Source organism: Falco rusticolus, chromosome 19 (assembly GCF_015220075.1).
Source record: "Falco rusticolus isolate bFalRus1 chromosome 19, bFalRus1.pri, whole genome shotgun sequence".
Lineage (NCBI taxonomy): Eukaryota > Metazoa > Chordata > Aves > Falconiformes > Falconidae > Falco > Falco rusticolus.
The window spans coordinates 4267025-4278420 of NC_051205.1; the positions used below are offsets into that span (position 1 = coordinate 4267025).

The following is an 11396-nucleotide window of genomic DNA, read 5'->3' on the forward strand; positions in this document are numbered from 1 at the left end:
GGGGCCGGCACCGGGCGCTCTCGCGAGATCGGCGCGATCGGGCCTCCGCTTCCGGCGGCGGGAGCGGTGCAGAGTCAGCTGCGGGCGGGGGGCGCCACCGGCACCGGCACCAGGTGCGGGGGGGGCCGCCGGGGGGCGGGGGGGGGGTGTCCGCCCGGGGGCGGGGGGGAGGCCCGCGGCGCCGTGAATCGGCGGGTGCGCTGCACCCGGGGGGGGTGTGGAGGGGGGATACCGCACCGGGGGGGGGGGTCGCGGGCTGCGGTGCGTTTGGGGGTGCAGGGTGCATTGGGGGTGCGGGGAGGGGGGGGGGCAGCATCCCAGCTCGGGGGGGGGTGTGCGGTGCAGCGGGGGGGCGGGTAGAGGCCGTGGGGCGGTGCGGCGGGCGGGGGCGGGGGGCGATGCGGCGGGGGGGGGCGGTGATTTGAGGGGGGATGCAATTCCCCCGGGGGGGGGGGCGGTGCGTTGGAGGGGCGCAGGGAGAGCAGGGGGGGGGATGCTGTGGTCCTGGGCGGGGGGGCGCAGTGAATTCGGGGGGCGTCGCGCCGAGGGGCTGCGGGGGGGTGGGGGGGGCGGGAGTGGGCGGCAGCGCAGGGGCGGGAGGGGCGGGCTGCGGAGCGGGGGGGCGGCGGGGGCTCCCCTCCGGGGGGGGGGGCCAGTGGGTGAGCTGGGGGGCGCAGGGGGGGTGTCAGGGCCAGGGTGGGGGCTGTGTTGCGTCCGTCCCCCCCCCCGAGGAGGGCTGGGATCCGTGCCTCAGTTTCCCCCCACGCAAAGCTTTGGCCTGTCCCCTCATTGGGTGCAGCGTGGGGGGGGGGGTCCCCAGCATGGCCCCCCCATATCGAGCCGCACACAGGGAGCATGTGGCCCCATCCCAGACCCCCTGCTTGGGGTCCTCAGAGCCCCGCATCCCCCCGTAACGTGGGGATCCCCGATTCCCACAGCCCCCCTGAAGCACGGGGAATCCCTGGAGCCCTACAGCGCCGCCTGCTCGCCCCCCCCCGCCCCCCTCCCCGCAGTTCTCAGGGCCGCCCCCCCCCCACCTCCCACCCCGCCCCAGCACCTGCCCCGTGCCCCCGCAGGATCCGGCCTCGGCTCCGTCACCATGGGCAACATCTTCGGGAACCTGCTGAAGAGCCTGATCGGGAAGAAGGAGATGCGGATCCTGATGGTGGGGCTGGACGCCGCCGGGAAGACCACCATCCTCTACAAACTGAAGCTGGGGGAGATCGTCACCACCATCCCCACCATAGGTGTGCAGCGGGGGGGGCCACCGGGCAAGGACCCCACCCCATCACGGCTCCTGGGGAGGGGGCTGGCGGCTCCGCGTGCCTCAGTTTCCCTCCGCTGTCGCTCCCCGCAGGGTTCAACGTGGAGACGGTGGAGTACAAGAACATCAGCTTCACCGTGTGGGATGTGGGTGGGCAGGACAAGATCCGGCCCCTCTGGCGGCATTACTTCCAAAACACCCAGGGTAGGTTCCCCCCCACCCCGGGGGGCTGCGGTGGGAGGAGGGGAGGCGGGGGGGGTCGCTGGGGAGCGGGGTGGTGGTGGGGCTGGCCGGGTCCTGCGCTCCCAGCAGCGCCCGCTCGCCGCCCCCAGGCCTGATCTTCGTGGTGGACAGCAACGACCGGGAGAGGGTGAACGAGGCGCGGGAGGAGCTCATGCGGATGCTGGCGGAAGATGAGCTGCGGGACGCCGTCCTCCTCGTCTTTGCCAACAAGCAGGTGGGTCTGGGGAGAGGGGGGGTACCTGGGGTGGGGCTGGGACCATCCCTGGGGTGTCAGGGCTGGTGGTCTGGGGTGGGACTGGGACCATCCCCGGGGCGTCAGGGCTGGTGGCTGGTGGTCTGGGGTGGGACTGGGACCATCCCCGGGGTGTCAGGGCTGGTGGCTGGGGGCCTGGGGTGGGGCTGGGACCATCCCCGGGGTGTCGGGGCTGGTGGCTGGGGGTCTGGGGTGGGGCTGGGACCATCCCCGGGGTGTCAGGGCTGGTGGCTGGTGGTCTGGGGTGGGGCTGGGACCATCCCCGGGGTGTCGGGGCTGGTGGCTGGGGGCCTGGGGTGGGGCTGGGACCATCCCCGGGGTGTCAGGGCTGGTGGCTGGTGGTCTGGGGTGGGGCTGGGACCATCCCCGGGGTGTCGGGGCTGGTGGCTGGGGGCCTGGGGTGGGGCTGGGACCATCCCCGGGGTGTCGGGGCTGGTGGCTGGTGGTCTGGGGTGGGGCTGGGACCATCCCCGGGGTGTCGGGGCTGGTGGCTGGTGGTCTGGGGTGGGGCTGGGACCATCCCCGGGGTGTCAGGGCTGGTGGCTTGTGGTGGGACTGGGACCATCCCCGGGGTGTCAGGGCTGGTGGCTGGTGGTCTGGGGTGGGACTGGGACCATCCCCAGGGTGTCAGGGCTGGTGCCCCCCCCGGTGATGGGATAGCGCCCATCCTCGTGGCATCAGGGCTGGTGCCCCCCGCCCGGTGATGGGATGGTGCCCATCCCCATGGCATCGGGGCTGGTGCCATCATTCTGATGACGGGATGGCGCCCATCCCCGTGGCATCGGGGCTGGTGCCCACCGCCCAGTGATGGGATAGCGCCCATCCTCGTGGCATCGGGGCTGGTGTCCCCCGCCTGGTGACGGGATGGCGCCCATCCCCGTGCCGTGGGGGCGGGCGCGTGACCTTGCCTCCCCCTGCCCCTTTAGGACCTGCCCAACGCCATGAACGCGGCGGAGATCACGGACAAGCTGGGGCTCCACTCCCTGCGCCACCGCAACTGGTACATCCAGGCCACCTGTGCCACCAGCGGCGACGGCCTCTACGAGGGGCTCGACTGGCTCGCCAACCAGCTCAAGAACAAGAAGTGAGCGGGTGGCTCCCGGCCCCCCTCCCCGTACCCCCGGCCCGCCCCCCCGGGGCCGTGCCAGGTCCCCCCCCCCGGCCGCCCCCTCCCCGCCCCGGTTGGATTTTGCTTTCTTCTGGCACCGGTTGCTGTGGGGTTTTTCGCCTTTTTTTGGGGTCTCCTCGGTTCCCCCTCGGATCTCGTGTGTGCGTGCGTGGAAATATAGCTCTATATAATGTATGGGGGGGGCGGGGGGCAGGGCCCCGGGGAGTGGGTTGGGGGCTGGGGGCCACCTTGGCGCTGCCCTGCCTGGGGGGGGCCGTGCTGGGGCACCCCATCCCTGTGCATGTCCCCGCACCCCTCGCCTTCCTCTGGACCAAATGTGGGGGCAGCGGGGCCGCAGGGGGCATTTGGGACCATACACCCCCCCCCCCCCCTTCCCAGCACTCCCTCCCATCCCCGCATATCCCACCCCCACCCCACCCCCCGGGGGTCCCACACGTCCCCGGTCCCCCCCGTATCACTTCGAGGCAGGTCTCCTCCCCGCAGCGTGACCCTCACAGGGGGGGAGGCACGGGGCTGCTGGGACCCCCGTGGTCCCCCCCTCTTGTCCGGGCCCCCCCCCCCCCGGGTGCCTGCACCCCAATCCCATGCCAGCATAGTGATTGTATGTCCCTGCCCCTCACGGACGGATGGACGATGGCCCCGTACTGTGTCCCCCCCCCTCGGCACCGTATTTATACCCCCGGTCTGTGCTTGGTGTGACGTGTCGCTGCGGCTCTGCCCCGTCCAGGGACGTGTGTACTTGCCCCCCCCCCCCCCCCTCCCTCCGCGCCTGAGACGGTGGGTGACCCCTGGCCCCCCCTTGGATATTAAACATGTTTTATGTAGCGCTGCCCCACGGCTCTTCTTCTGCAGCTCCCCCCCAACCCCCCCCCCCCAGCTCGGGGGTCCCGTGGAGGGGGGACGGTGATGGACAGCCGCGGGCTGGTTTTAATTAGAAAGAGCTTAGCGGGGCGAGGGGGGCTGGCGGGGGGGCGAGGGGGGGCTCCCCCTTCCCAGGCTCATCTTTAGGGGAATATTGGATGAAATGGTAAATCCCATTAGCGTTAATCCCAGCCGGGGCGTGGGGACGGTGCCAGCGCTGGGATGGGCGCGAGTGGGGCTCAGCCCCCCGGTGTCACCCCCCCTCCATGGGCCAGGGGACCAGCTGAGTCCCATTTGGGGTCAGCGCTGCTGCCCCCATCCCCATGTCCTCTCTGGGTTGGTGCCTGGGGGGGGGGGTGGGCGGTGGGCCCCCAGGACCCCCAGCACCCCCAGCCCCATGCCGGTGACACCGAGCCGGGGTACGGCGCTGGCTGCTTGGGTTCCTCGTGGGGCGGGGGCTGGGGTGGGGGTAACTGGGGTTCCCCAGTGGGCTGGGAGCCACGGTGCCAGCACCGTCGCGTTCCCACCGGCTGGGCCAGCGGCTTTGTCTGGCGGGGGCCAGCTCGGCGCTGACCCGGTGGCCCTAATCCCATTAGTGCCCCGGCCCCCAGCCGCCAGCCCGGCTTCCCCACCTCTCGGCAACCGGGGCTGGTATGTGGGTGCACCGGTGGGGCCGGCGTGCCGATGCCGTCGTCCGGGAGCTGCACCAGGGCCTGTGCCGACATCGCCATCGACGTGGCCACCACCACCCTCCACAGGGCTAGCGCCACCGGCACGGGATGAGGGAGCCAGGGTGACACCCGCTGTGCAGGTGTGAGCCCCCCACCCTGAGCCAGGGCTGCTCCCTGTGTTCCCTGGGGGCTGGTCGCCCCCCAGGCACGGGGATGGGCGGGGGGCTTTGGGGCAGGTTTGGCACGACATGGCATGGCACGGCACAGCACGGGGCTGGCGAGAGGCTCAGCTGCCCTTGGCCTGCGCGCTGGGGGGGGGCTGGAAGGGGTGCTGGGGTGCCAAGGGAAGGGATGCTTTGCACCTACTGGGGGCCATGGAAGGATGCTGGACCTGGGTGGGTGTCAGGGATGGGTCCTGAACTCATATGGGTGCTGAGGAGGGGTTCTGGGCTTGGGTGGGTGCCGGAAAAGGGTGCTGGACCCAGGTGGGTGCTGGGGACGAGTCCTGGACCTGTATGGGTGCTGGAAAAGGGTGTATGGGCCTGGGTGGGTGGTCCTGGGCCCCATTGGTTGCCAGGGTGGGGGTCCTGGATGCATATGGGTGCTGGGGAAGGATGCTGGAGCTGGGTGGGTGTCAGGGATGGGTCCTGGACCCAGATGGGTGCTGAGGAGGGGTTCTGGGTCTGGGTGGGTGCCAGAAGAGGGTGCTACTCCAGGTGGGTGTTGGGTGGGTGGTCCTGGGCCCCGTTGGGTGCCAGGGTGGGGGTCCTGGCTGCATATGGGTGCTGGGGAAAAATGCTGGACCCAAGTGGGTGCCAGGAAGGGGAGTCTTAGACCCATGTAGGTGCTGGACCCGGGTGGGTGCTGGGGGGGTGTCCTGGACCCGGGTAGGTGCCGGTTTCCCCAGGCTTTGCTGCCGCCTGCTGGTACCGAGTCCCACCGGCGCCGGGACAGCGGGTGCTGCACCCAACCGGTGCCCCAGGGACGCCCCCGCCCCCCCCCCCCCAGACCCCCCCCTCTCCCCGCCGGGGTGGGCAGGGGCGGCCAGCTCAGCCCGGCAGCACCGGGCAGGGACCGGCAGTACCGGGAGCCGGGACGGACACGTGTCCCCACGCACCGAGGGGGTGGCCGGGCCCGCGGGGCGGGGGCGTGGCCGGGACCCGGGGGCGTGGCCGGGACCCGGGGGCGTGGCCCGGGGAGCTCCCGGGGGCCGGGCCGGGGCGGTCCCGGTGCCGCCGCCGCCGCCGCCGCCGCCAGCCCGGCCATGCCGTCCCCCGCCACGCTGCTGCTGCTGGCGCTGCTGCTGCCGTCGCCGCCCGCCCGCGCCACCGAGAGCGAAACCGAAACCGGTGCCCGGGGGCTGCGGTTGGAGACGCTCGTAAGCCCCGGGGGGAACCGGAGAACCGGGGCTGGATGGGGGCGCACCGGCCACCGGGGACCCCTTGGACGGGAAGTTGGGATGGGACGGGGGGGGGACGACACCGGTGGCGCGGCGGGGAACGGGGGCACTGGGGGGGTGCTGTTGCCCCGGGGGCGGCGCGGAGCCCGGCCTGGGCGGGGGGCTCACGGTGCACCGGGAGGAACGGGATGGTGGGGGGTGGGGGTGGGCGCCGGCAGGAACGGGGCACCGGGACCACCGGCTGCGGGGGGACACACACCGGGAGGACCAGGCTGCCGCGGTGGAGCACGGAGCACCGGGAGGACGGGAAGGTCCGGGGGGGAGTCCGGCTCACGGAGCGCTCCAGGGACCCGTGGGTACGGGGGGTGCGCGGAGCCCAAACCGGGGGGTCTGGGGGGCTCGTCCCGACCCCCCCCCGTGACTCCCCGTTGCAGGTGCCCCCCCCCGAGGGCTGTACGGAGCTGTCGGCGCCGGGGGACACGGTGCACATCCACTACACGGTGCGGCGGGCGGGAGGAACACGTCAGCACTGCGCGGCGCCGGGCGGGGGGGCGGGCGGGGGGGCTCCGGCACCGGCACCCGCGTGGGGGCCCGGGGGCACCGAGGCGGCACTGGTGTGGCACTGGGGTGGCACTGGGGTGGTACTGGGGCAGGCATTGGGATGGCACCGAAGTGGCATTGGGTCAAGCATCGGGATGGCACCGAGGTGGCACTGGGGTGATACTGGGGCAGGCACCAGGATGGCACCGGGGTGGCACTGGGGAGGGTATAGGGTTGGCACTGGGGTGGTACTGGGGCAGGCATGGGGACAGTACTGGGACAGGCATTGGGATGTCACCGAGGTGGCACTGGGGTGGTAGTGGGACAGGCATTGGGATGGCACTGAGATGGCACTGGAGTACTATTGGGGCAGACATAGGGGTAGTACTGGGGCTGGCACTGGGGTGGTACTGGAGTGGCACTGGAGTGTCATGGGGATGGCAGTGGGGTGGCAATGGGGAGGGCATGGGGTGGTACTGGGGAGGGAATAGGGATGGCATCAGTGTGGCACTGGGGTGGGCATGGGGATAGCACTGGGGTGGCACTGGGACCGGCATAGGGACAGCAGTGGGACGAGCATGAGGACGGCACTAGGACAGGCGTGGTGGCAGCCCTGGGGCGAGCCCTGTGTGGCACTTGGGCTGGCATAGGGGTGACACTGGGACTGGCATGGGGGTGGCACTGGTATGGGCACAGACTGGCACTGGGACCAGCACAAGGATTATCCTGAGATAGCCCTGGCACTGGGAGCAGGATGGGGATGTCCCCAGGGGGGGGACCACACTGGGATCAGCACCAGTGTGCCAGTTGTCCTGATGCAAGGACCTGTATGGGGACAACCCCGGGGCAGAACCGCCGCTGCATCCCCAGGGGTGGCCCCAGAGATGACCCCAGGGGTGGCCCTAGAAATGGCCCCAGGGGTGACCCCAGAGATGACCCCAGGGGTGGCCCCAAGGGTGGCCCCAGGGATGGCCTCAGAGGTGGCCCCAGAGGTGGCCCCAGGGGTGGCCCCAGGGATGGCCCCAGGGGTGACCCCAGAGATGACCCCAGGGGTGGCCCCAGGGGTGACCCCAGAGATAACCCCAGGGATGGCCCCAGAGATGACCCCAGGGATGGCCCCAGAGATGACCCCAGGGGTGACCCCAGGGGTGACTCCAGAGATAACCCCAGGGATGGCCCCAGAGATGACCCCAGGGATGGCCCCAGGGGTGGCCCCAGAGGTGGCCCCAGGGGTGACCCCAGGGGTGGCCCCAGAGGTGGCCCCAGGGGTGACCCCAGGGGTGACCCCAGAGGTGGCCCCAGGGGTGACCGTGACCCCGACCCCGCAGGGCAGTCTGGAGGATGGCCGCATCATCGACACCTCGCTGAGCCGGGACCCGCTCCAGGTGGAGCTGGGCAAGCGCCAAGTCATCCCCGGTGAGTGGGGGGCTGGGGGGGGGCGCGGGGGTTAACCGGGCTGTGGCCAGGCCAAGGTGGGCTGTAGGAAGCCCCCAGCCCAGCCCCCCTCACCCTCTCCCCCTTCTCCTCACAGGCCTGGAGCAGAGCCTGCTGGACATGTGTGTGGGGTAAGTGGGGCGAGGGGGTGGGCAGCAGCCCCCCCAACGGTTTGGCGTGGGGCTGGCCCCACGGGGCACCGGCGCTGATGGCCTCTTGCCGCGGCAGGGAGAAGCGGAGGGCCATCATCCCCCCTCACCTGGCCTACGGCAAACGGGGCTCCCCTCCCACCATCCCAGGTAAGCGCAGCCCTTGGGGTCCCCGTGGGGTCCCCACCAGCCCCCCGCAGCCCCCCACTGAGGTTCTGTTCCCACCCATCCCAGGCGACGCGGTGCTGCGGTTCGAGGTAGAGCTGGTCGGGTTATACCGGGCCAGTTACTGGCAGAAGGTGCTGAACGAGGTGCTGCCGCTGCTGTGCCTGGGGCTGGTGCCGGCGCTGCTGGGGCTCATTGGGTACCACCTCTACCGCAAGGCCAGCAGCCCCAAGCTCTCCAAGAAAAAGCTGAAGGAGGAGAAGAGGAACAAAGCCAAAAAAAAATAAAGTCTTCCCCTCGGCATCCGCGGCTGCTCCGTGGCTGCCCTGCCCGGCTGTGTGGGGGACAGAAGAGGGGGAAGGGGCTCAGCACCCTCAAAGCTCCCGGCCCACTCCGCCAGCGTCACCTTGGTGTGGCTGAGGAGCTGACGCCAGGGTGGGAGGCGACAGACCCACGCCTGCCCTGACAAAACTCAGTGGGTCCCAGAAATAAGACCCCGGAGCACAGTTTTGGGCACAATTTCGCGCTTTTTACGGCACATCTGGGCAGTTGCAGTCTCTGCGGTGTCCCCAGGCCTTGCTCTGCGGGGGGAGGCATTGTCAGCTGGTGCTGGCGGAGCCGTGGATGGGGTCCCAGCCGGGATCCCCTCCCGAGGGGCTGTCGGGGGGTGCAGCACCCTGATGACCTTGTGCACAGCCCCCCTCTGGATGGGGCAAGTCCCTGGGGATGCAGCTCTTGCGCTCAACGGCGAGGAAGGGGTTGGGCTCACCCAGCACCTCCTCGCTGGCAGAGATCCCTGCCAGGTACTGCCGGAGCAGCTCCCGCAGATGTTGGTTCTTCTGGCTCAGCACCACCTGCTCCCGTTCCAGCGCCTTCTCCTCCAGCTTCACCTTGTTGAACCGCTGCCAGAAGCGCTCCAGCCCCACGTAGTCCCGCATGGCCTGGGCGAGAGGCAGGGAGGAGGGCAGGGATTCCCCACATGCCAACCAGATCATCACCAAGACCAGATCCCGATCCTCACACGCCAGTGGCAGTGCCTGGGATCCCAGCGCTGCCTCCTCACCTGAGCCAGGGGTTCTGCGGGCGTCTCCTCCAGGATTTGCCGGGTGTCCCGCTGCTCCCCCTCCGCCAGCGAGGACGAGTAGAACGGCAGCACCTTCTCCTCCTCCGTCTCCAGCCTGCGGCACATCTCAGCCAGCCGAAGGATGCGCTCAGCCTGGGGAGGGATATCGGAGAGGGCAGGGCGGGAGGGGATGGTGGTACCCCTCTCTGGTGCTCCCCCTGCCCACGGGCCGCCGGCCTCACCTTCCTCACCACCCGCACCAGCACCTTCAGGGCAGCGCCGCTCTGCACGGCGAGCCTGGCCAGGCTACTGTGTGCCTTAGCCCTGGCCCGGCTCAGCTCCCTCCGGAGCTCCTGGAGCTGCCCGAGGACCCTTTCCTTCTCCTCCCGCATGCGCCGGTTCTGCTCCTCACTCTCCCGGAGATGAGCCGCGATCCGGCTTTTGGTGGCTGTGACCAAGTCCTGGGAACAGGTGAAACGTGAGCAGCGGGACGGGGGTCTTTCCACTCCCTCCACCATCCCAGCCGCCACCTGGAGCTTTTGCAGCTTCTTTGCCTGCATCTCTATCTCCCTGGAGTTCTTCTCATCCTTCTGCTTCAGCGCCTCAAAAGCAATCTTCTGGTGCTTGGTGGCCTCCGTGTAGCTCTGCATGGCCTTCTGGAACTGCTCCCAGAGCACCTCCAACCTCCCACCCAGCTGCACGCGGCTGTACTGCTTCTCCTGCAGGCTCTGAGGGCAGACACGGGTACGGGTGACCCGTCGCCTCCCAAACCTCACGGTATGCTCTGCTCACATGCCCTAAAAGGCTCCTCGCCGGTTCCTCCCCCTGCCCGTGCCTTGTTTTTGATGTCATCTCGGGCGCTCTGGAAATTCAGCAGGGCCTCGTGGGTGTTCTTGGCGTGATTCTGCTCCACAGCCAGCGCCACATCCCGCAGGTGGCAGTTTTCTTGCTCGTGCTGCTCAAGGATGGTCCTCCTGGGGAAAATGTGGGGCAGCTGCTGACAGAGGGAAGCCACAGTGGTCCCAGCTGCACCGTGAGAGGGCTCAGCACCTGGGCAGGACAGCCAGCGAGTGCCACTGCTGTCCCTCTCCACCTTTCAGTCTCAAAGTCCCGTACCTCTCCGCCTCAAACTCCATCTTCAGGGCCTCCAGCTGGGCATTGTACCCCTCCTCCAGGCACATCAGGCGGCAGCGCTGGAGCTCCAGCAGGCAGTCAATGTTGTGCAGGTGGCCGCGCAGGGCATGGGCGTGCTGCTCCTCTGCCTCCTCCAGGTCTTTGGCCAGGGACTGCAGAGGTTGGGGGGGTCACGGGTGGGCTCCAGCCACTGTCCCTGCCCCGCCAGCCCTGTGCTCACCTCGATGACGCTGTCCTTGCAGTCCATCACCCGTGTGAAGGTCTGGCTGAGTATCTCAATGTCCTGGTGCAGCTCTTTGGCCTTGGCCTCCCGCAGCACCGCCCGCCACTGTGTGTTGAGCTTGCGGAGGTTCAGGGTGCTGCTGTGCTCCTCCTTGGCCAGCTTGTCCTGGGGGGGGGGCATGAGCAGTGGGGAGGGGGAGAGGGGCTGGGCGGCGTGGGGGGGGAAACATGCTGCCAAGCAGCCCCCGGCCCCCCATGCACCTTCAGGAATCGGGTGAGCATCTTCCCCTTCTTCTTGGCCGCCTCCTCCTCAGCCAGCGCTTGGCTCTGCAGCAGCAGGATAGCATCCTCTGCCGCTATGGGGGCTGCCCCCTGCGGGCCGCGCTTCCCTGGCATGATGGCTGGGCCTGGGCATACGGTGTGAGGGGTAAGGGGGGTGCCCCGGGGTCCCGGCTGCGGCCCCTCCAGGGCCCCCAGAGGCCCCGTTTCCCCCTGCCCACCTCATCTCCCCCTCCTTGGATCCCCCCAGGCACCCCCCGCTTTGTGGAACCCCCAGGCCCCATTGCCCCCGCTCCTCCCCCGCCCCTCAGCGCCCCCTCCCGCACCACGGGGCCTCCACCCCCTCCGTCCTTGTACCGGTCGCGCTCCCCAACACGCCCAGGCCCCTCGGCCAGCGTCCCACCGGTCTCCTGGCAACCACAACTTCCGGTCTGGGGCGGGAACAGGGTCACACTTCCGTCCGCCACCAGACAGGCGCCCCCTAGCTTGGAGGAGCTGCCTCGCACCCCAAAGGCCGGAACCCGGCAGCCCCCCGCCTCTCCGCTATTGGCCGGCATGGCGCTAACCTCCGCGGCGATTGGCGGGAGGGC

The 11396-nt window shown here is 70.1% G+C and overlaps 3 protein-coding genes across 3 annotated transcripts; 2 read left to right on the forward strand and 1 right to left on the reverse strand.

The window, feature by feature from the left end:
- On the forward strand, positions 1 to 3653 carry LOC119139933 (ADP-ribosylation factor 3). The gene is made up of 5 exons (XM_037370772.1): positions 1 to 113; positions 1077 to 1247; positions 1358 to 1468; positions 1597 to 1721; positions 2687 to 3653. The coding sequence occupies exons 2-5, from the start codon at positions 1100 to 1102 to the stop codon at positions 2846 to 2848; spliced, it is 546 nt and encodes a 181-aa protein (XP_037226669.1). The 5' UTR covers positions 1 to 113; positions 1077 to 1099; the 3' UTR covers positions 2849 to 3653.
- Positions 3654 to 5653: 2000 nt separating this feature from the next.
- On the forward strand, positions 5654 to 8411 carry FKBP11 (FKBP prolyl isomerase 11). Its single transcript, XM_037370769.1, has 6 exons — positions 5654 to 5799; positions 6255 to 6320; positions 7689 to 7776; positions 7892 to 7925; positions 8023 to 8093; positions 8178 to 8411. The coding sequence occupies exons 1-6, from the start codon at positions 5686 to 5688 to the stop codon at positions 8393 to 8395; spliced, it is 591 nt and encodes a 196-aa protein (XP_037226666.1). The 5' UTR covers positions 5654 to 5685; the 3' UTR covers positions 8396 to 8411.
- Positions 8412 to 8470: 59 nt separating this feature from the next.
- Positions 8471 to 11229, reverse strand: LOC119139935 (dynein regulatory complex subunit 2-like). The gene is made up of 9 exons (XM_037370774.1): positions 11164 to 11229; positions 10789 to 10934; positions 10526 to 10693; positions 10288 to 10457; positions 10007 to 10145; positions 9702 to 9899; positions 9414 to 9632; positions 9172 to 9324; positions 8471 to 9049 (listed from the first exon to the last, which is right to left on the reverse strand). The coding sequence occupies exons 2-9, from the start codon at positions 10921 to 10923 to the stop codon at positions 8708 to 8710; spliced, it is 1524 nt and encodes a 507-aa protein (XP_037226671.1). The 5' UTR covers positions 10924 to 10934; positions 11164 to 11229; the 3' UTR covers positions 8471 to 8707.
- Positions 11230 to 11396: the final 167 nt, after the last annotated feature.

Excerpts from the sequence above, each read along its gene's own strand:
- LOC119139933 (XM_037370772.1), top strand. The coding sequence starts at position 1,100 with ATGGGCAACATCTTCGGGAACCTGCTGAAGAGCCTGATCGGGAAGAAG. Across the intron at positions 1,469-1,596 it reads TTACTTCCAAAACACCCAGG|GCCTGATCTTCGTGGTGGAC; the intron begins GTAGGTTCCCCC and ends CGCCGCCCCCAG. Across the intron at positions 1,722-2,686 it reads TCGTCTTTGCCAACAAGCAG|GACCTGCCCAACGCCATGAA; the intron begins GTGGGTCTGGGG and ends CTGCCCCTTTAG.
- FKBP11 (XM_037370769.1), top strand. The coding sequence starts at position 5,686 with ATGCCGTCCCCCGCCACGCTGCTGCTGCTGGCGCTGCTGCTGCCGTCG. Across the intron at positions 5,800-6,254 it reads GGCTGCGGTTGGAGACGCTC|GTGCCCCCCCCCGAGGGCTG; the intron begins GTAAGCCCCGGG and ends TCCCCGTTGCAG. Across the intron at positions 7,777-7,891 it reads CAAGCGCCAAGTCATCCCCG|GCCTGGAGCAGAGCCTGCTG; the intron begins GTGAGTGGGGGG and ends TTCTCCTCACAG.
- LOC119139935 (XM_037370774.1), bottom strand. The coding sequence starts at position 10,923 with ATGCCAGGGAAGCGCGGCCCGCAGGGGGCAGCCCCCATAGCGGCAGAG. Across the intron at positions 10,694-10,788 it reads TGCTCACCCGATTCCTGAAG|GACAAGCTGGCCAAGGAGGA; the intron begins GTGCATGGGGGG and ends CCCCCCCCCCAG. Across the intron at positions 10,458-10,525 it reads GCAAGGACAGCGTCATCGAG|TCCCTGGCCAAAGACCTGGA; the intron begins GTGAGCACAGGG and ends CAACCTCTGCAG.